The sequence below is a fragment of the Motacilla alba genome, chromosome 4 (assembly GCF_015832195.1).
Source record: "Motacilla alba alba isolate MOTALB_02 chromosome 4, Motacilla_alba_V1.0_pri, whole genome shotgun sequence".
Classification (NCBI taxonomy): Eukaryota; Metazoa; Chordata; class Aves; order Passeriformes; family Motacillidae; genus Motacilla; species Motacilla alba.
Genome location: NC_052019.1, coordinates 37,025,190 through 37,053,102, shown reverse-complemented (window position 1 = coordinate 37,053,102; position 27,913 = coordinate 37,025,190). Strand labels below are relative to the sequence as shown.

General features: G+C 40.2%; 1 protein-coding gene and 1 long non-coding RNA gene across 7 annotated transcripts in view; one reads left to right on the top strand and one right to left on the bottom strand.

Moving 5' to 3' along the window:
- The window catches only part of LOC119700122, a 49,637-nt gene extending 41,231 nt beyond the window's left edge, over nt 1–8,406 (top strand). The window contains exon 2 of the long non-coding RNA XR_005256675.1: nt 2,062–8,406. This is a non-coding gene — a long non-coding RNA (uncharacterized LOC119700122). The remainder of the gene's footprint in view (nt 1–2,061) is intronic.
- MFAP3L (microfibril associated protein 3 like) lies at nt 5,499–25,672 on the bottom strand. 6 transcript variants are annotated; one of them, XM_038134543.1, is made up of 4 exons: nt 25,412–25,470; nt 16,484–16,530; nt 13,538–13,933; nt 5,499–10,682 (listed from the first exon to the last, which is right to left on the bottom strand). In XM_038134543.1, exons 3-4 carry the CDS (start codon nt 13,818–13,820, stop codon nt 9,820–9,822), a joined length of 1,146 nt encoding a protein of 381 aa, XP_037990471.1. In that variant the 5' UTR covers nt 13,821–13,933; nt 16,484–16,530; nt 25,412–25,470; the 3' UTR covers nt 5,499–9,819. The 6 variants fall into 6 exon arrangements, with proteins under 6 accessions (XP_037990471.1, XP_037990475.1, XP_037990476.1 ...); XM_038134547.1 differs by lacking the exon at nt 25,412–25,470 and adding an exon at nt 24,818–25,370; XM_038134548.1 differs by lacking the exon at nt 25,412–25,470 and adding an exon at nt 16,310–16,397 and having other exon boundaries at nt 16,484–24,787.
- Nucleotides 25,673–27,913: the final 2,241 nt, after the last annotated feature.

The window sequence follows — 27,913 nt, the reverse complement described above, 5'->3', positions numbered from 1 at the left end:
TCTTTTGTCAGATGGCCAGCTGGCAGTCTAAACTCGGAACCATCTATATTCTTAATTTTAGTGTTTGTGTGTTGCATGAAGTAAAATAAAAGTAAAATAAAAGTAAAATAAAAGTATGAGAGGTGTGGAAATACAATTGCAGCTTGGTCAGCTTCATTTTGAAGCAGATCATTTGAGTGGAAAATCAGTGGCTACTCTACAGCCTGTGTATTTTCCTCTACATGGATATGCACAGAGATAGCAGCAGTTTGTATTAATTGATGATGATACATTAATGTCATCTAAAGATGTGGTGAAACAGGAAGATAATTGGATTAATGAGTAAAATAAGAATTTAAGCCCTAAGATCTAACAGATGTGACATGGTGCCTTATCTAATGAGTGTAAGTAGAATCTCTCATGAGATTGGAGAACACGGTACTTTGTACTGCATAATCTTCCATTCCCATCCCAACCACACAGCCATAATCATAAGTCATTCATGACAAAAATCAATGATCTTAGGTTTTCTGACAGATTCTGTTCACTGTTCCTAGGAACTGTTTTTTATCTTTTCTCAAGAGCATATTTAGAATTTAAGCTCCCTCTCTCTACTTGTTTATGTACAGTGCTGTTCATCTGCCAAATGACCGTGCTGCCAAGTTCCAGCTTGGCATTTGTGGAACATTTCCCTTTCAGCCCCTTGAGAATGCATGCTTTGGCCTTTCCAAAGCCAGCAAATTGTCAACACTTATGAAGTGGCATGGTCTAGGCTGAAGTGGAGAGAAAAGTTATCAGTATCTGTCTCATTTTTTTTGTGCCTACAATGTGACACAAACTACAGAGTTATTGATGATAGCTTTTGAAAGAAAAAGTATGAGGGGACACTTTTCAATAAAAGTTCTCTAATTGCATGGGTAGAACAATAAAGTTTTGTAGTACATATATCCTATACCAGACTGTTACACAAAAAGAAAAAATGTGCATCAGCAGGTCAGGTTTGTGAAAGATTGTGTAATTTTGTTCCAGTAAAATTGGCTTTTAACAATCCATTATATGGTAACTCAATATAAAGTCAACAGACCTCATTTAGAAAATGGGAGTCCTTACTGTAGTCACTTTCCAAACAAGGTTCCTGATCAAAAGCATTTGCTATCAATTCTGCTAACTGACAGCTTCTTAAAACCTTTTATTGTGTTACCTGGAGGCAAGCTGAGGACAACCAGCATCTCTGAGAAAATATTGATTTTCCTAGGATATCCTTTGTTCTGCAAATAGTGAATAGATACAGAATAGAGTTTATGTCATGGTGAGAAGAAAATGTTGTGATTAAGTCTGGAATCTGTGTTCTCTTAACCTTTCAGTACTCAATTTTTGCAGGTTAAAAGAAAAAATACAGAACACTCTGTTAAAACACAGCAATAGGTCATGCTGTACTTTGTTAATCTGACCAGCATTCTTCCATTACACAATGAGAAGATGAATAAACACAGGGTTAAACCAGACAGAAGCTTTAAATCTGTTAATTCATCTTTGTGTGCCTAGCTTTTGCACATCCTCCTTTGGAACAGAATAGTCAGTCTGTTAGGTCTCTGAGGACCAGCTTTTTACATGTGTGCTGGCAAGTGAATCTCATGCCTTCTTGTAAATTGGTAATAGCGAGAGACAGGGCAAGAAGAGCCACAACAAACATCTATTAGGATTAGACAATCTTGTAGCTGCTCAATAAGAAGTGAAAACTGGTTGGTCAGACCTAGAATAGGTAGGGCAAGGAGCTGTTGCCGAGCTGCCAAAGTGTGACATACTTCTTTAGAGTAGAGAGGACAGGGACAGGGACTTGATTTTGCTGGAAGTGTTTTCCAGTGATAAGCGTGGGACAGTCATCTTAACTCCAGTCTCTTGGACTGTCCTAGGCTGCCTCCAGCTCACTCCCACCCGCCTGTTCTTGTTTGCACCAGGTTTGTCCAGATGCACAGCATCACAGCCCTTTTCCACTTGAATGCTGGCAGGCCTCTGGGAGAGTCTTTATCTGGTGCAGTACAATGGTAAGCTCACACCTGCTCTTTCCTCATGCATTCACAGGGTCTTCAGCAGTTGCATCACTGAAGAGCCCATGTTTAATCCCCCTTGAAAAACAACTATAATGTAGTTCTACAGCAAATAATGAAGGTGCGGGTACTTTGGCCACAACATCAAGAAAGAAGGAAAGAATGGGGTTCTCATGCAAGGGTCTGACTCCACCATCACAGCACAGAGTCTTTGGTGATGCTCCCACTGCCCATCTCTAGTCAAGAAAAGGGCTTGAATTTCAGATGCAGCACAATCACCTGAGCAGTCTGGGAATTGCATCTGACAACACTGTCAATATGGATGCTGCTCATTCATATGATCTGTAACATTTGCCTCCTTACAATATCATGGATTACCCTGAGAAGTGTCTTTAACTACTGTGTGACAACTGACAGCTTCCATTGGGATGCGCTTCCCTGCTGCAGTGATCTCCTCTCTTGGGCGATATTTTAGCTCCTGCATCAATTTTACAAGGTCCCAAATAATTTCCTTCAGTTTTGGTTGGTTTTTTTTGTTTTTTTTTTTTTCCCAATGGAAAACATGTCACATGTTTAGTCCTTCAGAGTCTCTCATTCCCTGCTTCCCTGCTGAGAAGAGATGGATTTTTTCTGAAGTTTTTATTCCAGAATTGGTGTAGAGTAGGGAACGTAGTTCTTAGCGTATCATATAACATTTGGCTAATGCTCTGGGGCTATTTCTGGTAACTGCAACAGGAGTTACAGTGCTAGGCTAGGTCTCTTATATATTCTAATGAAATAATAATTAGTAGTCTGATGCAGTCTACAGGAATAACAGAGATTTGGATCCTTTCACCTCATTTGGGGCACATATATTAAAGAATGAGCTCTGTGCTTAAGAGAGATTACACGGGGATTATGAAATGTAGAAACTGTAGTTGCAAAAAACAGTTTTATTCAGCAGCAGATTACTGTCATTTTACTGCATGCTTATGAAAACAGGAGTTTCTAGCTAAACCCAGACTTCATTAGTGTGTAAATATTAGCCTCTGTAGAAATACAGCATTTCAGTAAAAAAAAAAGTGGAAAAGCATTTATCAACTCATTTGAAATTCATATAATTTACACAGTGTCCTGAGGCTGTCTGCACTCTCTTCAGAAATACCAGATTTAAAGAGGCCCTTGCACTTGGCCAGCTCTCCAGTGAATAAGACAAACCAGTGAAGGTAGTGGATAACTGATGTATGGATGATCAAAATGTGCTATTCCATCCATGATGGGAAAAGGAATGTGTTAAGGCAGAGGTGTATCATATATGACTTTTTTCAAATGAACACACAAAAGAACATAACATGCCCATAGACTCACAAATGAATGATGACATTTATTCCACTTGTGTCTTGGGAATGATGGATTTACCTGTTCTCTTGATGCTGTTCGGCAAAAAATCTGCTGCAGTCTATTGATTACTTTATCTTGCACCAACTTGGGAGTAATTAATTTTATGTCTGCATAATTAAAATTGAGTTAATCAGATAGGTGTGAGCGATCCTCCCCAAAACAGGCAACTGAAAAAAAACACTGGAATCCCCTGATTTATTTTAAAATGTGAAGAATTTTTGGGCAAACAAAACAAAATCCAAGCAGTAGAACAAAACACAAAATAAAGTTTTGGACTGGGAAAATGAAATAAGAAGATAAAGAAGATAAGATAAATCTTCAATGGAATATTGATTTCTTTTTTGATCTTACAAAAGGAGATTACACAGAGTGGAGAATATTTAACCAAAAAGACAGCAGAAAAGAAATGCACTTCCACTAAAGCCAGAAAGAAGCTGCAGTCACCTAGGCAGAACCATAAAAAGCACTGAAAATATCTTCCCTGATAAAAGGCGTTCTAAGAGAAGGACTGGGAAATATGTTTCATAGTTTTGTGATAATTTATTTTGATATTGGGAGTGAAAATGTCATTGTTTTTAGGAATCTCCTTTTTCTTCACTTGAGTATGTTTATGGTAAAATGAGTCAGAATTTAATAGACTTTGAAGATAAATCATCTCTGGATGTTTTCAGTAAAATAAATCACCTCTGGATGTTTTCAGAGAAAAAAAATTCCATCTTAATCTTAAATTTTTCTCTATTTTTTACTGCCTTTTGCTGAGGCTGTTTACTCTGCACATATTAGAGAGAAGGATAACAAAGCATTTTAAATAGGCAAGATCTGTGTGTGTCTCCTTAGAAGGTAGCTTCTTGATCTAGCTGGTATTTTTTTTTTTGAATTCTGTTTTCTGACTAAGGCAGTGTTCACCAGCAGGAAGGAGCTAAAAGATACCTAAACAACTCAGGAGCTGTCTGCCAATCAGGGCTAATCTTGAGGCAGAAGCAATAAGAGGCTTCAGAAAGAAGGAAGTCTTTCTGGCATTTATTTCACTTCTCTGTGTTTATCAATTGAGAATGACTGGACCTGAATTGTTAATAAATACAAATGGTTATTGTGGGGTAAAATCAAAACCTGTACAAAAGAAGGCAAATATATTTCAGAATGTCCAGCTTCTGCATCTTTAACTTGAGATCTCAAACTCTGTGGCTCCACAACAGGACAGGGTAGTAGTCTGTGAGTGGCATTTGACACATAGCTCAATAGTCCTGAAAATATTTTTTTAAATGGCAGATAAGGGAGAGAAGGCTCTTTTTGTAGATAACTCTGGTACTATTGTCATGCTTAAGGTCCTTAGCCACATAGGAAAGGTTCTGATTAGAGTAGATGTAACAGGAATCTGTTCTCAAAATAGAAACTGGCTATAGAATGACAAAATGATTTGATAGTGATGCTGAATTTCTACTCAATCATAAGCAAGGTTTTACGTGTATTCTTTATGCTATGCAAGGCTGGATTTTCTTTTCTCATTTTTGCCTTGTCTTTTGGTATGAAATAGCTTCTCAAGAACATAACTTGAGTGTCATAAGTCTGCCACATTTATAATTTGCTGTCATACATTATGATTTTGAATAAGAAATTGGTAACTTAGCTTCAGTTTACATTACTGTCTTTGGCCAATTTACAGACTTACATATGATACCACAGACTCACAAGTCAGCCTTTACTGCAAGAGTTAAATGACTCAGTTTGGACCTGGGAGCCAGACAGCTAAATATAGTACACAGCATTAGAGCCTGGTACAGCTGGGGGAAAAAAATCCATTTGGGGACTTATAAAAGGTCAGTTTGGAACAGAGGTGCCTGGGGTGCAGAAACACTTGCCCTGACAACTAACTTCATTCTGTTCCTATTTGAGAAGTGGCACAGCAGATCTGCTGGGGACTGAAGAAAGTATAGAAAAGTAAGACAGGGAGAGAGAAAAATGGACATAGGAAAGGTTTGAGCTAGTTATTCCAAATATTAGTGCAGGATGTATGCTATTCAGTATCCACTTCTGTGGGAAAGTGGTGTTGTGGCACTGTAAATATCTTGTTGAACGTGCACAAACTCAGCATTCTCTGTGCAAATTCTTTATTGAAACGATGATCAATGTACAAGCTACATCACATTTCATTTTGCCACTTCAGCATGAACTTTTCTCTTTGTGGTTTACGGCTGTGAGCTATAAAATCATAACAGTTATTTAAATCAAAATACAGCAACTGCTTCTCAAAAGAACACATTCATATTTGTCTTACATTTCTTGTAAAATCAAAAAGGATTTCATAATAAATGAAATATAACTTACGAGACTTTAGTGCAAGCATTTCCTTTGCATCTAAGAAGCTTTCAGTTGTCCCACTAAATATGGCATACTTAAGAGGCCAACTCTTAAAATAGCATGCTGCCAAGATATTCCATGAGAACTTTGAAAATCTGACACTGTTAACACTTTCTAGAATTAGTTAATCTGACCAAACTGAAAGTCAGAAAGCCCTGGTTGTATGGTACAGTACTTTTGTCAAAAGGTAACTGCAAATCAAGGAATTGACATAGTATCTACATTAGAATAAAACAGGCACTGATTTAAAAAAAAATCAACATCTGCCTGTATATGCCATTTCACAAGTCTTATGATTATGCAATAATTTTTAAGCACACGAGTGTACTTCTGTGCCTTACCAAGTACCAACAAACCTGCACAAAATGCTGGTCTATGGGTTCTTTTAATTTTTTTATATGACAGACAAAAAACCCCCTGAAGGATAGGTTTCACCACAAATATGTTCGAATCAGAGAACAAAAAAAGGATCAAATGCTGCTCAAAAAGAAGGTGTTGAGAAAATAGTGAATATTATGTTTAAGTGGTCTGATTAGTATGGTCTTACATTTACCAAAAAAAGAATAATAAGTGTGAAATTCAAATCCAACACTGATTTCTTCTGCTGCAGAAATCTAGTCATCTTTCATGAAGTTTGGCAAAATTGTTTGAAAATGGTGTAAATATAATTGTGCAAATCTCTTTTGCTTATTAAGCCTGGCTTGGTGTTCCTTTACTTTTAGAATGCAATTTCAGTTGGATTGGATTTTCCAGATTCTGAGTGTTTTAAGAACCATTAGTGTTTGGCGGTACAATAAATAGAAAAATGTAACAAAAAGTGTGCATAGTCCAATTATGGGAACAGATTAATGCCCCTGAAGTGCTTAATGTGCATGAAAATATATAACAATGCAAACATTAATATTTTCTTAGAGCCATTATTAATTTTATGTTTGTTAGTTGTGATTTTGGACCATAAAACAGCCATTTGCTAAGAAATACTGCAAGATACAATTGCATACTTTATAATAGCACAGCTGGAAAGTTTGGAACAGGAAAGACAGGTTTGGGTCTTGCTTCCCTTCTGTCTTCCACAAAGGAAGTTCCTGAAAGCGTACAAAAAGCTTTAGTCTTAGAAGTGTCATATAATGGGTGCATAAGACACTGAGCAGCAGACACAAAACCACCAAAAAAATCACATAAACCAGAACCATCGGTTCCGTATAAAATCTGTATTTTCTTCAGCTACAGTGCTGTTTAGTTTTTATTCTGATAATAACACAAAGCTAAATGTCCAGACTGGCTGGAGCAGTCCTACTTGTGAACTCTCATCTCTGAGTGACTCCAGCTCTAGAAAATTCAGGGTTCCCTCTGACCTTGCAACAGCAGGAGTCCAGCCCTCCATGTATTGCACGCATCTAATCCAAGTACCGGCTGCTTATATGTGGTTTGCAATGTGCGTTTGTGTGTACTTCAAATGTGCCCTTTGTGGGCAACCTCTAGGGAAAAACATCATTTGTATCTTCAAGGAAGTTTACACAGTGGTACTGAAGAAATCCATGGGGATTGTTTGCTCTCAAATGTTTCTCAATAAATAAATAATAAAGAGGCTGGAGAACAGCCTCAGAGAAGCAGTCACGGTCAGAACACTAGAGAAATACATGGAGGGGTCTGATCTCTACTGTAAAAACTTCATACTTTAAAAAGATTAAAATTAAAATACTGTAATAAATATTTTTATAACTTAAAAAAAGTGTAATTTAAAAGTTATTTTTAGGCTTTCAAGGAGAACATCCTTGCTTATCTGTGCAATCTTGGTTGGGCACCAGGTAGGTAACTTTAGAATGCATGGGCATTGTTTGTAAATGCTGGACAGGCAGAAACATCAACGTATCTCAGGAGGTTAAGGTGAATTGAAGGAGTTTAGTGCAAGTTGCTGATTTTGTTTCTGCCCTTGTTCTTTTTCATATCAGAAGCAAATCAAGTAACTTGAAAAACTGATGTGAACAATAACAGAAATGTCCTTTGGATTCAGACAAGAAGTTAACAGTTTGCACCATATTATTGTCAATCACACTGGTCAGACGTGAGGTTCTTTATGGTATTCTTTTAAACTAACTTCTGTCTTACATTTATATTGCTTCACTGGAACTCAAATATTCCCAGCCACATTCCTAATGGGACTTTGCCCTTGCATGTTTCCTTTTGGGCATGTCCAAATGCATTTTGTGTAGAAACCTGCCACTGTGGTGAGCACAAAAAAAATGAGACATCTGAATGCTGCTATTTCTCACAAATTGGTTGTAAAATCTGAAGTCCATTATTAAACATGTCTTTTTTTTAATAACCACAGAAAGATAAATATGAAACCATCTCTGCATCACCTATGTAAGTCATGGGGTATTCCTGTATTGCACTGCTGATGAGGCTCTGCACTTTAACATGTGGAAGTTGACACAAGACCTCAGTTCATTTTCAAGGGTTCTTTTATGTACCTGCAACACTGATTTTGTCTGGTCTTGATTACCCGTGCAGTTAATATAACTGATTGCCTCCAACAGACACCTTATGGAGATGTGGCTGCTTTGTTAAAATGTCCAGAAAGCCATCCATGCATCATGTCACCATAGACCTAAGAGACTTCTTTTTCTACAGTATACCTGATTCCAGATTTATTTTAAACATCTATATTTATACTACAATCCTTCTTAAACACTCTAAGGTGATAGTTTGTTCATTAGTTTCAAACTAAATGTGTCAGGTAATTAAGTAATATGCTATTAACCCTACACAAACTCCTTGTAAGTGCTTTCTTTCCAGACTCACTGCAGAGAAGGTACTTTTTATTGCCTATCTGCAAGAGAAATGATTACTTCCCTTCCACTCCTGGCATTTCCTGGCAGAGATGTTGATCCTTTTTAATGCCACAATTGCTACGATCATTAAAGCTTTACTGGGTAGAGTCACATGTACTCGAGCAGTGAACATCCTATATCTAGGAGGTTCCCAAAATCTCAACACAATTATATCGCATTTAACAGTTTGCATGACTGTCTTTGTATTTTTATAGGACACTTGATTATATTTTTTTTTTCAGTTTGGATACAACACTCTCAAACTGATGCTTATATATGAATTTAGGATTGATCTTCAGAATATCAAAATTAAGAAGCCAAATAAAAGGGTATTTTGCCATTTCAGCCTTGTTATCAACTGATTACTGGCATTTGCAGGACTATTATGGAACCTGCATATCTTCTGGTAAGGTAGTACATAGTTACTGCTTCCAAATTACTTCAAAACAAGACTTCTTGCATATTTGCAGCTGTTTGCCATATAAACTTCTGGCGACATAGAAAATGCTCAAATGTATGCAAAAAACCCCCGCAGAGCTGTTGAACTGCAACTCTCTGATGGCTTTCCCATCTGTAATATACACCTCAAAGTTGTTTCTTCATGCAAAACAAACAATTGTTGGCATCTTCATTCCATGAAAAAGGGAAAACTATTTCCCATGTGGCTAAGCAGTGTGGTCTCAAATGAAATGGAAACATTTTAACTTTCTTTAATAGCCCTCTAAATCACAATGCAGCTGAGCAAACAGGCTTTGTAAATGGGATCTATTAGGATTTTATTTGGCTACTGGAGTGCTGCCTCTTGGGCAATATTTCAAAGTCACAAGTTAATACTTGCAAAAATGCAATAGATGGAAATAACGAGAGTGAAGGAGGAAAATGGAAACCAGTTTTATGTTTAGTAAGTTCAAGTGTCCTATACCAAAGACTATCAGTGACTTCCAGGAGCTACTACAGGTGACTCCAACCTAGAAAATGCTGAGGTAAATGTTTCTTGGAAATACTCCTAATCAAAAAGAGCAATTAATATTAATGTAATAGCAATTACTCTGCCATACATCATGGTAAACTAAACTCAAACTGAGAAGAAAGTGCCAAATAATCCACTTACATGCTTTTGCTATGATAGTCTCCAGGTAAGGCTTAGCGGCAAGTACAATATGTATTTTTAAAAGAGCTCCACCTGATTTTCCTGCTATGCATAGATTCAGGAGTAACTATCATACATGGCTTTCATATATAACACATGTATTTTTGTCATTTGCCAATGCTGTGTCATCAGAACTGAGTTCAGCAGAAGGCTCAGGAGGCAGCTCTGCAGGAAGTGCTGGTGTTTGAGGAGTGTCTTCTTCCTTGGTGTCCAACTGCATGCTTTCCTGTGACTGACCATCCATGCAGTCCTTTTTGGACAATGGGTGAACTGAGACTTTTATTGCAATCTGTTGAGGTGGCTCATGCAGTGACGATGCATCCGAGTCACCTGTGGGAGATTCACTGCGCGTCAAAGCATTTGGGATCATGTAAAGCTCATCTGTTTCAGTGGTCTCCTGGCCTTCTGCCGCCTGCCGTACAAAATTCTGCCCTTGCTCCTCCAGACCAACAACCTCCATAATTTCTTCCATTATAGTCCTGCAGTTCATGATGAGAGGTGGCAAAGGTACACTCCGAGCAAGCTCTTCAATGTAGCGAGCAAATTCCATGGTCTTGAACTGGGTTACTTTGGCAAGCTCGAGCGTTTTGGCTGATGTGATAATTGGGATACGCTTTGCAATCTCAAAGGCCTTCTGAAGTTTCTCTGCCCCTTCTGTTCTGAAGAATTCATTGATTGCTTTCTCGGTTTTCTTCAGATGACTGCTCATCATACATAACCGAGTAATGTTGAGTATCATAACAATGGTAAAAGCGACAAGGCAGACAATCATGTAATAGATTCCCATATCTCCAGAGGTAAAAACAACCCTCAGCGTCACAGTATTGTTAACACTGCCATACATATTAGATGCAACACACGTGTATTTACCTCTGTCTTCAAATGACACGCGGGTAATGTTTAGTAGCCCATTGTCAAGAAACCACCATTTTCCTGTTGGAGAGGAAATAGAGTAACTTAGAAGTATTTTGTTACATGATCAGCATAATCTTAAATATCAGCTTTGTCAGGCTTCAGGTTTTGGAAGAAGGAAATAATGTTCACAAGAAGACAAAGAATTTACCTTCATAAAGGCCTGAGATCCTAGCTGTGTTACTACTACTGTCAAACCCCTGACATCAACTCTGGATAGTCAGAGCATGCCCTAAAAGGGTCTCAGAAAATGCTAATATGCATCCCATCTATCTCAATCTTCTGGTCAGTCATGCTACAAAGATAGGACTACTCCAGAGAGCCTCCCAAACCCACGTCACACTTCCTCAAAGAAGTGAATTGAAGGAGTTGGATCCTTCAAGAAGGATCAATGGGATTGTGAGGCAGAAAAACCTACTTAAACCCTCCTTGTTTTGTTCCCTGACATTGCATTTGCTTACAACTGGGTTATTTTTGGCATTTTGTTACAGTATCTCATATAATTCTGTTAATGTAAACTTTAAAACCCCTAACATTTCAGACATCATAGACTACATTACCTACCCTCTGAGGTGCTGAGAAACTGATTTTGAAGTATAATTTTAAAGAGCGAGATGTAGGATAAGAGGAGTAAAATAGATGGAAAGGAGAAAAGCCATGACAGAATGCCTTGATTGTCGGTAAGAACCTCTACACACCACGACAGAACTTCTTTTACCTTTAAAAGTATTTTCTATCAATGTAATATAATTGATAACTTTGTCTGCTGCATGGAAATATACATTTTATATACATGCACACTTGATATTCTTTGAACCTGGCATAGTAGAACAGTTTAGGTACGAAACTGTATTTGAAACAACATATTAAAAACCCATCACTCCTGTCACTGCTAAAGTGAGTCAAGATTAACCCAGTTACTCTATTTGCCTCTTAATTAACTGGTAATGAATTAAGATTTTTAGTTCCTCAAAGTTTTTCTAGTTAAACATGGCTTACCCAAATTGTTTTACATTATCTCCAGTAGAAGCCTACGTATAAAGTATTCCCACAAGATTCCTCCCTTCAGCTCTTAATTACATCTTTTTATCCTCTTACTTAGAAGTTTTAACTTAAAGGAAACTATATTTTTTTACCCTAGCATAATTCTTGATAACAGCTGAATCATTTTGCCTGAAATTAAAAAATGCCGAATAAATAAAAGCTCAGTCTAAATCAGACCTTCACATAAAAAAAAAATAAAAAAACTACCCCAACCTGGTAAATTTAGGCAAATTCAGAGGAAAACTCCTTTACAGAGGAAATATTAGAACCTGTAACAGATGACACTGCTTCCTCCACCTCCTCCAGCATAACAAAAAATGCAGAGTATTCGCTGCTCAGTATTTCTTTGAATTTGAATACTGGTCCTTTTTGCAAAGTAGGTTTCAATTAATTGTGAAATAACAAGATGCCTTGTGGTGTATCCTGGCTCCAGCTTTTATAAATGACATAATGGCATTGAACTCAGTGACTGGGTCTATGCCAGTGGATCCTGACAGACATATTGACCCACATAAGAAAACAATGATTCGAAAAGGTATCATTGCTGCGTTTTGATAACAATTCAATGCCATACTTAACACCACAAAGAAAGGTCTCAAGCTAGGAAACATTTCTTACAGAAAGACAGTCTCTTAAAGGAGGTATTGCGCTGTTGAAATTCTGTTAAAGTGATGTGTTAATATTACATCTACACTTTTTACTGATTTGGTCAAATTTTTTGCTTATCCACCTAAATGTTTGTTTTAGCTACCTCTCTCAGCTGACTACAAAAAGACCTAAATTTAGGTGCCTTACTAAAGGGGAATTTTCTACTAGTGAACTTTAGGAAAACATACCAGCACACTAATCACTGTATGTTGCCACAACCACACAAATCATGTTCAAAAGTCTGCTTAGTAGCTCAAGTAGTTCCTTTCTCTAGCTTAACTCAGAAAATGATAACATGCTGTACTGTAAACCTTACCAGTTATGCAGTAAGATCTTACAGATACACACTGCTCTTTCACATCAAGCTGGGTCAATTGTTACTCCTGTCACAGCAGAGTTTGCTGTCAGGTCAGCCATTAGTTAGGCGCACTGTCTTACAACTAAGAGTTTATTTCATTATGCTGTGTACAAAGCAGTCACTATGGAAGGATTACATGAGAAAAACACCTTTCATATACCCACACTCCTCTCAAACACTCCCTAGAAGTATAACTAGGATTATCACCCAAACCTTCCAGTTAAGGAAAATAAGCTCATGTGTAATTATGGTCTCTGGCAAACGCCACTGAAGAGTCTTAACTAAAGCCAGGAAGGCTCAAATTTGGCCTGTCCTTCTGACTGCTGGCATATAAAGGTTTTGCAGTTGGTTGCTCAGGGCATCTCCTGTTTCTCACACTACCATGGCACTGCACATAAAGACAGCAGGCATACAAGGGAGTTAGCTGTGTTGAGTTCACACCAACAAACTATTCTCATATGTCATGCGAATATTTTCTTTTGAGTTGGGAAACAGCTTTTTAATCATTTTTTTGTGCCAGAGAAGAATAAAGGAGGACAGAATGAGAAACAGAACAAACATGAAGTCTTCCAATGAAAAGAGGCCTGTCTACAACTTCTGTTAATTGCTTCAGCTTCTTGCTATGTGTTGCTATAAATAACACATAAAAAGTTACTGTTTTCTCCCAAGGTGTGCATAAAAAATTTATAAGTGCCACCAAGCTTTCATTTATTTTCACACAGGAAAATACCACAGCCAGGCCATTAAATTTGGGTTATTTGTCGACTTGCTGAAAATCAGAAGTGTCTCTGAACAGGCTACATCAGTGCTATTTCTAAGATCCTACCTTTATTCTCCTCCTCTTGGAGCAGGTGGCCATTGGAATTGTACCATCTGTAACGTGGGCTGGGACTCCCTTGGACATTGCAGTCGATCAAGGCACTACTGCCCTCCTTGGCTATGATGTGGTCGATGCGGGAGATCACCACAGGCGCGGCGCCCGTGTGTGTGTCAGTGCGGTTGAAAGTGCTGTTACTCACATCCTCAGCAGTGGTCAAAGCTGCTAATAAGATGACAAGGCGTGTGGTAGGCAGAAAGTACAAAAAGTGGCGGCTGTTCAGTATGTCCATTTTCCTTCAGTGGTGTACACGACTGGCTGGGAACTGGTTCTGTTGAGTCCTTGAGGTGAGCAGGTCACAGGAGAGTTCTACTTTGATCTGTGCAATTTTATGCTTAAAATATCCTATAAAATAAATAAATAACTACAGTGAGACAGCATATATAAACAGTCCATTAGATATGCTCTTTTAAAATAGTGACACATCCATTAATGCATTTCACAATCAAAAGCGCAGTGTCTTGTCTAAATGCTAATGTTATCACAGTCCTTATCCTTACTGGAAAAAGATGCATACATTTTCCTGACAATGGTGTTGTTCAGAGTGACAGGTGTAGGAGAAAGCTTTTATCACCTAGACACTTAGCAGCAGCTTAGCTACAGTAGCAGCTACAGTTTTATGCCAAAAGTTCAACAGATTTTTTCCTTTCTTCTTTTTTTTTTTTTTTTTAACCATTTGAAAAATCAACAGGAAAAACAGAGGTACAGTATGTCAAAAGCCGTCACTACCAGTTTGGTGCTGCAGCTCTATCACATGCATGGTCTTAGATGAACTGTGAAACATGGTGTAACAAACAACAATTCCAGGAAGAGTTTTTGCATCTAATGCTAGAATCTTTGATATACACATTTTTTTCCCAAACACAGCAGCACATACAGCAAAACATCTCAGACCATTCACTTTTCTTAAGCTACTGCTGTCCGAGATAAAACATAGCATGGAAGATTATTCTTAAAAGAGGGTATTTAATGTTTGATAAAGTAATTTCAGTGTTGTTATTTTTAGAGCAGATTCGTAAAGAAGAGTACTTGCTAGTAACATAATTATGGTTAATGTTCCTTTGAGATACAAATGAAGCTAGGACTTTTCCTTTCCTTATGCGGCATTAAGCATTTTGGCTGTGTACTTTTTGCACATTCTCCCTCAGTATTTTCCCTCAACTAATCACCCACAATGAGGCCTTTCTGAAGCAGTGATTTCAGTTTCTGGACAGAGGCGGGGTGGGGGGATTACAAAAGTGCTCTCTATTGGCCTCATTATGCTCCCAGTGAACACAATTGGCATTCAGTACCAACTGAAGGCACAGTGTTGGCCACAAAATGAGCACCTTGGAAAATTTCACTTAAGAGTCTAAAGACCACAAATCGTGTTAAAATCACAGAGTATCCAACTATATTGGTTTTACTCACGTGTTTCTAAGGTAAATAACTGAAACGGAGTGAAATTTATTAGATAGAGGAATCTATCTGGAATCTGAATATAGGAAACTATCTAATGAACTTTCCCAAATGAAAAATTTCATTTCAAAGAAGTTCATATTTTCTTAAATATACATTTGACTCATGGTAACTCATTTCCCTAGATCAGTTCTATATATAAACAAAACACTAAAATAAAAAGAAACAAATGAAAAATCCCCATCCTTATTTTCTTTTGTATTCAAAAAGGAAAGAAAGCAACATTACCATCTTTCACTGGTAATACTTGATTTAGATCATTTTGTTATGCATCCTCTCTTCTCTGTAAAGCAACAAACTTGCTTTCGTACAAATAGATACAGTCTTATTGAAAAAACAGATTAATTCTTCCATTTTACAGGATGAATCATTACTAGGAATGAAAATCTATGGTTTTTTGAAAAACTGCTGGCATGATGTAGAGGTCTGTCCCAGCTTCAAGCCTGTCCTTGTTTTTTCTCTGCTTTTATAATTACTGAATGTGGAAGTATTTCTCTTGAAGAAACAGAGTAATTTTTTACTTTAAATAAATATGCAAATCTCATTTGTCATATAAAGCTATATAAACAATGACTTCAGAAATCTACTTCCAATTATGCAAAGCATGTAGAGTCTGTACTTTTGAAGGTACACTCTGTCTGAGTCAGCAGTTTGGGAAAAAACCTTCAGTTCTGCCTATTCACTTCAGTAACTATTTACATCTCATTTCTACTACTCCATTAACCTTGGAGACTGACATTCTTCATGATCACACATACTCAGTCTATAAAATGTTTCTGTACAGTGTCACAGATCTGCATTGCGCCATACAAAAAAGCTAAAATCACACTTCCTGGCAAAGGAGCAGGAACAGAGACTGGCTGGATTAAGACAATGGGAAGGGCAAAAGACAATATAAACTGATTAAGCTGTGTGTTCCAGTTGCTGTCTGGGGCTTGTTATTACTGTATTTGGGTGTCTATCATATATTTTTTACAGCAGAAAAATCAGTTGCAATTAAAAAAAAAAAGGCATTTATTGTGGGGAGCAGTTTGCATTCCAGAAGGAAATAAATTAGCATCTCCACAGTGGCTGAACAGAAAACCTGTAAGGAAGGGACCAACAGTGTATTAGGAAGCTGATCAAGGTTGCTGATGGCCCACTGATTCCACACAGCACAGGGATGTGGGCAGAGGTTTGGAAGGTGTGAGTGCAATAAGGCATTGCCTATTCTGTATATTTATTTGTTTTGAACACAGAGCATACAGAAGTATAAAACAGTACCTTTGTATAGTGATGGCAAGTGTGACTGGTCCACAGTATGGCCAAAGGGTCGATTCCTTGGCTGAAGGTAATCAGTGACTCCCTCATTCTGGCCCAGAATTGAACCATAAATAGCTGCAGTAAATCTTAGGAAACAGAGATGAATAATTTATGTCTACTATGTAAGATTCTTACCTACTCCTTCTTCTTACTCCTGTGAATGTACTCTCTCATGTATGTTCCTGGAATGTAGAATATTAAGAAAACACTAAATACCTTTGTAGATACATTTCTATTTGAAATAACTATATTTTGGTGGCTAATATGAGGAATAATCAGGCAGTAGGTTTAAAGCACAATGTTTGGAAATGAAGGTTGCTGCTTTCATATGCCATCCAGGGATGTGCCTGAGTATGTTTGAGGAGACAGGGAGAGATCTCGCTGAAGAATGGTGTTTTAAGATACAATTTTAGACAAATGTTCCCAGGGCAACTAGGAAGCAGTAGGCAATCTTTCCTTTGGTGTGCATCCTCTCCAATGTTATCAGGAAACAAAAAGAGATGTAAGAAAGCAAAGAAGGTTTTCTTAGCCCCAGCTGACGCAAGAAAGTTACAGGGTGGCCATGCTGGGACCTGAATGTCCAGGACCCTCTGAAAATCTGCTAGGCATGACCAAAAAAGCTACAGTCAGATTAGGAAAGCAGGAAGAAGCAGAGAGACAACTGAAAGGGTAGAAAATGTGCTCACACTAGATGCTGATGCAAAGGAAGATTTGCTGAGAGTTCCTGTCCTCCTGCTTTGCCATAGGCGCAAGAGCAGCCTGAGTATATCAGGGAACACAGATCTGGGAGCCAGCTGCTTTGCTAAACATAAGTGATGTAACAAGTTATGGTTTAATCACACAACTAAATGGGGAGAAGACTGAGACCAAAACAGGACTGCTAGTGATATCTGGCAAAGCAGCAAGAGAATCCAGACCATTGGAGAAGTGGGTACAGTGTTGCCCAGGATCTTGGCCACGAGAGGCAGCAATTAGCTGTGACCCATGATAAACCTGATGAAGGCAGCCAAAACTGTAACCTTTTAATCTGATCTAAGTCAGAGAAAGATGGATTGACTAGACTAAAACAAAGATTCCTGTAATAACTCCTTGAGACTTGAGAGTAATACAGTACTCTAAAGAAGGAGGACATCTGCAATCCCGAGACTTGCTTTGTAGAAACAGATTGAGTCTCGGAGCGTTTTGGCATGAAAAGGTCACTATAAACAAAGAGCTAATTTCTGGTCATGGAAAGAATGTAATCGCCAAAGCATTTGAGCTACTGCTAAAATACTTACAAAAAATAAAACTCTATATAATATAGATTATGTCATTACATAGACTTTTATTCTTTTCTTTTACTTTTAAATTTGTGGTGCATGAAATGGAAAAAGAACACCCCTGGCTATTCTGAGCTGTTCAGGTTTGCCTCCGAAGATGGAATGAAAGGAATCCCCAAACTCTCCTCCAGCACCTAGAAGGTGTATATAGGAAACTTTCCTGCTGTAATGTATCTGGAGCAACATTTACCACTCAAAAATGCTTGCCAGTGATCCATAGATTAAATAGTTCTGTTTTTCAATTCCCTAACCCAAATGGTGTAAATTGAAAATATTAAATTAACAGATTTATTGCTTGTGACATTAACTTCTACGGAAAAATTTGAGCCAAATGAGAAGACATGACAAGCTTTTCTTTTAAGTTACATGACAACCAGCTCTAGCATGCTCTCTATGCATTTCTATCCAGAGAAGTCCCCTGGAATGTGCTCCAGAAAAAGCAGAGCTGCAGCATGGTAGTTTTACTCCTAATTATGTGAAAACATGCACAAAGCTGCAGTTACAACTTCTCTGTCCAAGATCAGGGGCATCAGTCCAAACAGAAGACACATCTAGGACTGACAGAGACATAAATCAGAGACATGTTCTGACAGACCATTTATTTTTTCATGCCATAGACGTATTTGCTTCCCATACTACTACCACCAAAGAAAATGACTATGGGGTCATGGTTGTAAGTGCTGCATTTGTGCAGAACAACATGATGACAGAGCACAAAAGAATAGAAAAGGAGGGCAGTGATGCATACCTTTTCCTGGCTTACCCACATCTGTAAGACTGGCCTGTTCTTATTCTTGGAATAATGTGTAATCCTATTAACTGTGAGGTTATTCAATTCACAAGTGAAGCACAAAAAGCCAGCTTACTGCAAAATGCATAAACTGTGCTCCTATAGCTTTAACATCCAAATGCTATCTTCCTTGGCTTGTAAGAAAATTGACCAAGAAAATTAAATTATTTTCATTCTAGCTCTCCCTTGTCTAAAAGAAGTATAAAGGCTGATGCTACAAAACAAAATTAAAGCTAGTTTTTTATTATTTAAAAACTACTTGCTACTTCTCCCAGTTTCCATAGGCAATGTCTTTTAAGAGTGGGCAAAAGTAAAAGTTAACAAGTGTTAGTGAAACAAGAATGCAAATGAAGGAACTTATGCCACACAAATGAGAAGCTCACTGCCAGTTCATAGCCTTATGAGTGAACCACCTACTGAAAAGGTCTAATTATTAGGATCCAGACATGCAGAGGAAAAGAAATCTCACTCATTTACAACCAGCAGAAAATTTCTGACGTATTTTTCTATTCATTTGTCAGTTGATAAAATATTAATTCTTGGATCCAGAAGAGCTGCTCCTCATTCTCCTGGAGTGGGGGATTTCAGTCCTTTGTAGTTTTATGGCTTTCTGTTTCCCTGGCTGTGTTGAATAGGTGACCTGCTGGTGGTGTTTGTAAGATGAAGAGTTTCTTCTGCACATCTAGATTCCCAGCTGGGCAGCAGCCCCCAGCTATATGCTTATTTAGTCTCTTCAGCTGCCTTCAGCTGCCTGAGAACTTAAGAAACATCTCAACAGGGCTGAGCCCTGGCCATGTCTGCTCAGTCACCTGGTGTCACACTCATTGCCTTTAGCCACCTCATGGGAGCGTATAGAGAAGACAGACATGGGCTCCTCTGACAGATGTACTGTGAAAGGACATGAGACACAGGACACATGCTGCAACAACAGCAATTATGAATATGAAAAAAAACATTTATGCAGGAGGTCAGTCAAGCTCTGCAATAGGTTGCCCTATTGGCTATGGAATCCCCATCCTTTGAGAAGTTCAAACCTTGACTGAGCAGGTATACACTGGCCCTACTTGAAAAAGGCTGTTGGATCAGATGGGCCCCAGAGGTGGCCCCACAACCTAAAGAAACTCTAATACTCCAGAAACACAAATACAAGAATTGCCATGGGGAAGACAATGGGAAAAAATATGTCTGATCTTAAAAATTGCTATACGGGATGCTGGGAAATTGTCTTCAGAAGCTCCTTCATAATTTTTTGAGAAGCAGCATTTTAGAATGCTAGGACAGACTGAGAGTGTTGACAGCTTGAAAAAAAAAAGTATTTGGCCTTCCGCATTGTATTTGGGTGATAAGAACTGCACATCTCTTTACCATATAGAGAAGACGTATTTCCAGCCAAGGGAACACTGAGCATCTTCGTTACCCTTCGCGGGACTGGCTTCACCCTGTCCACATCTTTCTTGTGCTGAGGATCCCAGACCTGCAGGCAGTACTCCAGGTGGGGTCTCACAAGGATGGAGGAGAGGGGGAGAATCATCTCCCTCAAGGTGGTTTCTCAATTTCTTGAACAGGATAAAATAAGGGCTGGGAATCTATGAAGATTCAAGAGAGACTGTATATAATTACAAGTACAGATTCATAGATTATGACAGCCTATGAGGAATGTGGAGACTTAACTTCTGTATATGCATTATTCTCTGAGTGTGTGACCCTGGGCAGTGAACAGGAAGGGCTGTCAGTATGGCAACCTGGAGACCTTTTCTAGCACTCCTGTCTTAAAAAAAAATTATAACAAAGAAGCCTATAAATTTATTGTATGTTTTGCAGGCATTGATAAGTTCTTACAGGCAAACATTTTTCAATCAGTTTTGTAAGGTGACAAATGATAAATAACAAAAAAAACCCCAAAAACCAAAAAACAAAACAAAACAAAAAACCACAAAAAAGGAAAAATCAAGGGCTGTAGCTTATTCTACCATTAATGGCAGAACCTGATCAAAACTGAGTCATTATCAGTTTTTGTCTTCTAAAATTATTTTCATCTGAACACACACAACACTGTAGGGGGTAACAAAGGAAAGAAGCATCATAAGGATACAATTGTCTTAGTTTCAGAGTTCCAGAGTGTAATAAGACACTGCAGAAAGACAGCAGCAAGCAACAAATCCTATCCAGACTTTTCATTTAGGGAAAGAAGCATATGCCTTTCTATTCAGTAGCTGTACAATGGAAGAGTTTTCATGTTGCCTTTATCTTTGTGTAAATGTTTTAGAATTTTTACTGTAAATTTCTCCTCTGTTTCTCTTTATCTACTTCATGTCTCAATATTGCAAAATTAGTAAGCACATGGCATCCTAGAGCTTCACTTTAAATACTTGAATGGACCCATTGATTTAACCATGTCTTTGAATGGTCTGATGTGCACTCTCCTGATGTCAATGAACACTCAAGAGATGCTAATCCATTAACTTAAAAAAGAATGAAGACTGTTGGTGGGTAATTATTGGAGAGGTTATTTAAAAGTACCGTAAGAATGCCAAACCTCTGGAAAATCGCCTTTTGATGCCACAGCTCCTGTAATTCTAGCATCTCTGCTGTATGAAATCAGCTTTCCGCAAAATACACTGAAGCAACAAAAGTACTCAGGCAACTTGGATGGTTAACTTCTCATTAAAAAGTTGTAATTCAGATGTGCACTCTTATATGCACAGAGAAATCCGAGTTTTCTTTCTATGTGGTATTTTAATGACTGCAGCAAAAACAATGCTCTATATTTAGTGGAGAAGCTTGCTGTTTTTCATCAAGGCAGGTACTGTCATGAAAATGTCCTACTGAGTTGTAGGTTACCCAGATGATAAAGCAAATTCAACACTATCAACAGTGCAGATTTTTCGAGGCCCAGCTTATGTGTTATTAGACATAAATGCTTTGAAGAATTTTATTCTTAGAAATGAGAACTTAGTTTCTATAGATTATCTAGATTTACTCTGTGTTTGTATTTATATAGAGGCTGTACAATTACATTTCAATATAGTTTTGTATACAAAGCTCATATTCCAGAAACATTGCATGGCTTTAAGAGTCCTTTGCTTAACTTCTTGCAAACTTTCAGCATTGCTGCTGGTTTGCTGTTGCAGTAAATGCAGATGCATCAATGCTTAGAGTTCCCTCTGTCGAGAAAGGAGGAACAATGAAGATGCAGAGGGAATCCCTTCCACACTTGCATGTACATCTGAGCTCTGCTTGGCCTCACCAAGTTCTACATATCTTTCATTTTCTTTATGCACCTTGTATCTTTTATTTATTCCAGCACTCTGTAAGCATTATTCTGCCAACAGTTTAAATAACCAAAGTCAACAAATGCAATGGATCTCATATGCTCTGGGCAAGGCTTGTGAGACTCTGCTAAGAACACAGCAATGCAGAATGTGGTCCACCTCACTTCCTTCACTTCCTCCTTTGAGCTCTACTTGTCAAAGCTAACCATCCCTTAAGTATATCTAGTGATTTTCTTTGTCCAAAGGAAGAAGGAAAATTCCAGATGTAGGACATTTATATATAACACAAAACTAAAAACTAAGTTTTGCTTAAATAAAGATATGAAGGACCTTGCAGGCTAAAAATTCTATTTAAACTCTAAATTTTGATCAACTGAATGTTTTCAATCAAGCCTATATTATGCTATCTTAACAAACAACTCCCATATTATTTGGAACATAGAAGAAAAAAGAATAGGACAAAACAAATTTAAGTATGACTATTCTTCCCTATCCCTATAGAACTGTAAGATGGATATAATTTTTAATGACTGGCTTTCATGTTTATTGGTTGCTGGGATACAGGGCAAAGAGGTTACACATAGATGCCATGATTAGGACAGGTTTAACCTCCTCAGAGGGGAATTTAAAGGAATCTAAGTGCTCATGACTGATTGCAATTGAAAATGATTATTTCAGGTTAAAGGTGTCTGCACCTCTTTCCTCCCCAAGTAACAATGGGGACAGAAGATGGATTCAAACAAGTTTGCCCTGCACCACACAGCAGCTTACTCAGACGTGATCAATTGCTCTTGCTTGTACCCAAACGTGATCAATTCAGCCCTCTCCAAGCATGACTGTATATTGCTGTGTGTATGCAATAATTTAGCTGAAGGCCCTCAAGAGCTTAATAAAGAGCCTCTATAATTTCAGACTTGTGTGCTGGTTATGTCTACGCCACATACTGAAAAGTGGCAGTAGCATTGAAAAGTAACAGTAAAGGCACATAACTTTCTCAGCATCCAGTACTGTGTGTGTACCACACAGTCACACACGCAGGACTGGAACCACACACACACACGCAGCTGCAGAGCCCTAGCCCCTGCGTGACTTCAAAATATCAGCAAGAATCTTTTCTTGGAATAAAACTCTCAGTGTGGCAGACACATGTCAATTAAACATTAGGTTTGGGCTAGGTAGGTTATTAGTGCTATAAAAAATTCCTCCACATACAGTGGCCCTTTTCCAAATTCAAGTTATTTATACACATCTGTATAGAGGTTGTTATTTCTGATGAATGCTCTAAAATGCTACTATGGATGATTTTAATCACAGTAACTGGTGAAAAGTGATAACCTCTCCATTGTCTTGGAAATGATGTTTCTATGGTGGACTGTACATGACAGAAAATGACACTGTCAAATGCCAATTGTCAAAACTAAATAACAAAATTAAGGTTACAGAGAGATATTTGCAGAAGCCCAGAAGTTTGCATGAATGGATGGCAGCTCAGAATTGCAGGAATGAAAAATTTCAGGAAGTATCTAAGACTTTGGTCTTACACCAGTCTTCTGGTGACATATTATTACACCCCAGGACATCTCAAAGTAGGATCACAGGCATTTGTGCCTGCAAAGACTTCCAGTAAATGTGCACTTTGCTGGGAGAGAAAGAAGACCTTACTAGCGGAGCTTGGTACAGGTTGTTTTAGCTGCTGGCAAGCTCACTCTCCCTGTTGTAAATTGCATCCACATCTCACTGGTGCCTTACACTGGGCAAGAAGCTTAAGCTATAAAAGAAATGCCAGCTCCACATTCCAAACTCTGTAGACAAGAACTGAAATAGAGATTTTGGGGGTTTTTTTTGTTTGTTTGTTTTTTGTTTTGTTTGTTTGTTTTTTTGTTTGTTTTTTGTTTTTGTTTTTTTTTCCATTTAAATCATTTCCCAGAAGGCCCTGTCATTGTGTCACAAATGTGACCCTCTGTTGGCTGGGTTTGGGTTTTGTTCACCTGGTTAAAGCAATGAATGTGCTTTAACCAGGTTCTGTGCCAACTCCATCCTCCTCCTCCAAATTCATGCAGGACCTGTCCATCTGCAGGGAGGCAAAGGGGATGGGACGGGGCAGGAAGGCAACTGGAGCTGTACAATATACATCACTTCAGAATTCACTACCACACTCCCACCATGTGTTAAATGTTTTTAGAGTAACAGATTTTATCTCTAAACTTTATGAACCTTCAGGACAAGAAACATGCAGTGGACACGAAACATATTTTTTTGTTTGTTGTGCTGTTTGTCCAGGCCTCTGAAAAATCCAAATTCTTCAGAAAAAAAATGGGTGTACAATGTGCACTCCAGCTGTGTAAGCTGCACTCAGCATCAATGGATATGCTGCAATCTGAATGAGACAGATTTATAATAAAAAAGGATTTCTAGTATGGCAACCACAAGTATATCAATGGTGCTGTTGCTACTGTATGTGCTAAGCCAGACAAAGGATTCCTGCCATGCAAAACATTATCTCCACTGAAAAAAGATCTGCTGTAGTCTGTCCTACTGCAGTGAAAAGAGGACCTCTTTTACAATATAACGTCTCTAAAAAATGAAAATGCTACATTTCCCCTCTCCTTAAGTCCTTTGTGTTCCTCATTTTCAAATAATATTACAGCCCTTCAGACAAACATGTACCAAATGAGGTTGCATTTAGGATTTTGCCACAGTTGGTACTTTTATTTCCCCAAGTGGGGTTATCAGGGTAGCTCCATTTGAGATGCTTCAATTTAACAAATGAAAGAAGGCTGTTAGGAAGTGTAGCCTCTTACAAGACTCTCCAGACAAATGCACTAGAAAAGTGCCTGCTCAGTAGCGCTCTGTGTTCTCTTAAGCTCCCTTGTCCGATACTGCTGCAATTGGCCCTGTTAAGAAATGGGACTCAAAGGATTATTTCAAGACCACTCTGTACAGCAACTCTGAAGTGTTAGATTCTAGTTCCCTCAGTTCACTTATGAAGTTGAGTATCTTATGAGGCTAGCCTGTGAAGTAAATGGATAATTAAAGCAAAATATCAGGAGGCATCCTTTATTTTAAATTTAAAACGGCACAACTTCACCTCTCTCTGAAGTCAGGTCCACCGAAGAGGTCTCTGCACTGACGTGTCACCTCCCATTCCCCTTCTCAGGGCGGGACAGCAGCGAGCATCCTGCGTGCAGGAGCTGGAAGGCTCCAGTAAAGCCTGGGGCTTTAGCTTTCTTTTTTTTTTTTTCTTTGCCTAACGAAACCCACTTTTCCTTCAAGACTCGGTGCTGATCTGAAATAATCTCCTGAACTTTCACGCTGAACACAGCATTACTGCGCCCCCGTTGCGCGGGGAGATACCGCGCTCCACGCCAGGCTAGCCGCGAGCGAGCGACAGCCGCCCCGGGAGAAGCGCCGTGCGCGCCGGGCCGAGCTGCAGCGCTCCCCCGGCACGGGCACCGGACCTGTGCCGGCCCTCCGGGCTCCCCCGGAGCCGCCGGCGGGACAGCGCGCCCGGGGCTCACCGCGGAGTCCGCAGCCACCGCGGCACCGGGGCCGGCTCGCCGGTCGCCGGCAGCCGCGGCAGGTGCCGGCGGCGCGGGCAATGGAGGCGGCGGCGAGCAGCGCCTCGCCGGGACCGCCGCCCGCCCGCTGGGGAACCGCGGCCCGCGCCCCCCGCGCCGCTCACCTGCCCGCCCGCTGCTCCCGCTCGCTCGTTCGCTGCCGCTGCCGGTGTCGCTGTGCCGCCGCCGCTGCTGCCGCCGCCCCGCGGCAGCGCCCGCCGCCGCCGCGCCCCTCAGCGCGCCCCGCACAGCACCATGCCGGGGCCGGGCCCGCGGCCGCGGCCGGGGCCGGGGCGGGCGGAGCGCGGCGCTGCCGCAGTGCCGCGCCGTGCCCGTGCCGTGCCGTGCCGCGCCGTGCCGTGCCCGTGCCGTGCCGCGCCGTGCCCGTGCCGTGCCGTGCGCTCCCGCCGCTGCCGGCTCCGGCGGGGAAAGTAGGTCAGGGCGGCACTGAGCATGCTCGGAGCCGGGCCGGGGGGCGGCCCCGGGGCCCGCGGGGGGCGCGGGGGGCGGCAGAACCCTCAGCCGTGGGGTTGAGACGGGGCCAGGGACGTGCGGCGGCCGCGGGAGAGGCGGGGAGGCCTGAAGCGAGCGGCGGCGGCGGGGCCGCTGAAGACAAGGCGGGGGGTGCGAGCCCCCTCTGCCCGTGCGCGGCCGGCAGTCCGGAGCAGCCCCCGCTGGTCATCGCATCCCTTCTGAGAGACGCTTGCGGGAGCAAGTGCTGCAGGAAAGGGATAACACCCAAGCACGCCTAGAAAATCTTGAGAAACAAAATGCTGCGCTTCAGAGAAATGGCACACGTGCTTTCCCCCCAAGGTCTTTATTCCTAACGGGATTGCAGCACCCAGGTCCAATTTAAACTCAATCTGAGGCGGTCCCAGCCTGTGGGAAGCTGACACTGACTATAGATGTCTAAGTGCTCTGTCAGCAGAGGGTAAAGCTGTCTTTTAGCTTCAGCGAAAGTGCTTGAATTTGGTTGGGGCTATCTGTGCAGGCTGTGCAGCTGACAAAAAAGGGATTAGGATGTAGGTGGCCAACTGCAGGCAGGAATCCGGCAGGGATCTGATGTGTGCCGATGCTGTCCTGTGCGACTCTCCCGTGTTTCCTCTCTGACCTTGTGGCGTCAGAAGGGGAGGATGCAGAGCGACCTTCAGCTGGGTGACAAGACCAGTGGGTTAAACCATGGAGGTCTGTATTTCCAGATGTTTGTAGTACTTTTATAGCCAGACTTGGACCTTGGTCTTACTATCCTCTTCTGGTTGCTTCAGGGAGCAGTAGCTAAAGCTCCTCTGCTCATGGAGGAGTAATCAGATGAGAGAGCATTTGCTGAAACTGACAGAAAAGCTTGGGTTAGGACTGCATTTCATTGCAGTGTATGTGAAGTACTCTGTGGTATACATTAAAGCAGGTCTCTAGTCTGCCCAGGAGAAATTGAAGAGGAATAGCAACAAAGAATTCAAAAATAGGGAGGCAGACCCACTCCAGGGAGCTGGACTAGTTGTGTCAAGGGCCTGGGCTCCTGGTCCCACCACCTTGCAGGTAGGAAGTGCAGGGGTTGAACATGGATGCATCCAGTGCTTGGGAATGGTGCAGGTGCTGGTGAGATCTGGCTGTTGACAGCCAGGGCTTCTTGTGTTCAGTGTCTCCAAAATGGAGAAAATTGAAGACAATGGGGAAGATGTGTTTGGTGTTGTCAAACTTGGCAGCTGAGGGAATAAGTAAGTCAAAGAGTGTTTTTCTTACTAACTCTTCCAGCAAAGCATTTACTTGATGGGAGGAGCTGTTTAAGTCATAGGTCCTTGGCCACTGACTTGCTATTTGTGCTAGCTTGACCACGCTAATTATGAACTTGGTTTTCCTTCTTCCTATCTTGAAGTACTGGTTTTGAACACAATTGAGTAGAATTTATTTATCAGTTAATGATGGAGCAAGCCAGATAGTTGTATGCCCAGTCTTACAAACTCCTTTAAGTCAGGTAACACTCTGCCGCTGTCTGGATGCCTGTCAGATCTATGTGTGATACGAGGCTGAATTTTCGTATTGGGAAAAGTTCCATATCTTTCCTTCTGAAAGGATCTATCCTTTCAGGCTCCTCAGGTTTCGATGAACAGAAGCCTGTGTTCCTGGAGCCAGCCACCACATTACTTGCTCCATGCCCTTTCCTGGGAGATCACTATCACCTGCCAGGTGAGCATGTGGACTTAGTGAGGCATTTTTCCATCCCACCTTCCAATAGTGCTTGCACCAGCTGCATGCAGAGGACTGGCCCACTGATTTGAGCAGGAACTATAAAAGGTCTTCTGGATGTGTACCCTAGCTCTGGTTAAGCTATAAAAAGCTCCCTAATTTACCTGGGATTAAATAATTATATAATATTATTATAGATACACGAAAATGCATGAATGGTAAAATTGGCAATGTTGTTTTTGTTTTGTTTTTTTTTAATAATATCTGCTGTAGGTAAACCCTGACATTTCATACTTAGTGCTACAGTGACCAGATTCTATTCCTATTAAACTATAACATCCTTTGGTTAAAGGCAGCCTTTTACCTTAGAGCAAACAGAACTTTGGTGTTGCTAATAGTTTTATCTGAAGAGCTTAATCAGGGAAGCCTTGTAATCATGCAGT

What these genes read in the sequence shown, in the direction of transcription:
- MFAP3L (XM_038134546.1), bottom strand. Translation starts at nt 13,820, where the DNA reads ATGGACATACTGAACAGCCGCCACTTTTTGTACTTTCTGCCTACCACA. An exon ending in CCAAGAGGAGGAGAATAAAG is followed by an intron (nt 10,683 to 13,537) that starts GTAGGATCTTAG and finishes CCTCTCCAACAG; the next exon opens with GAAAATGGTGGTTTCTTGAC.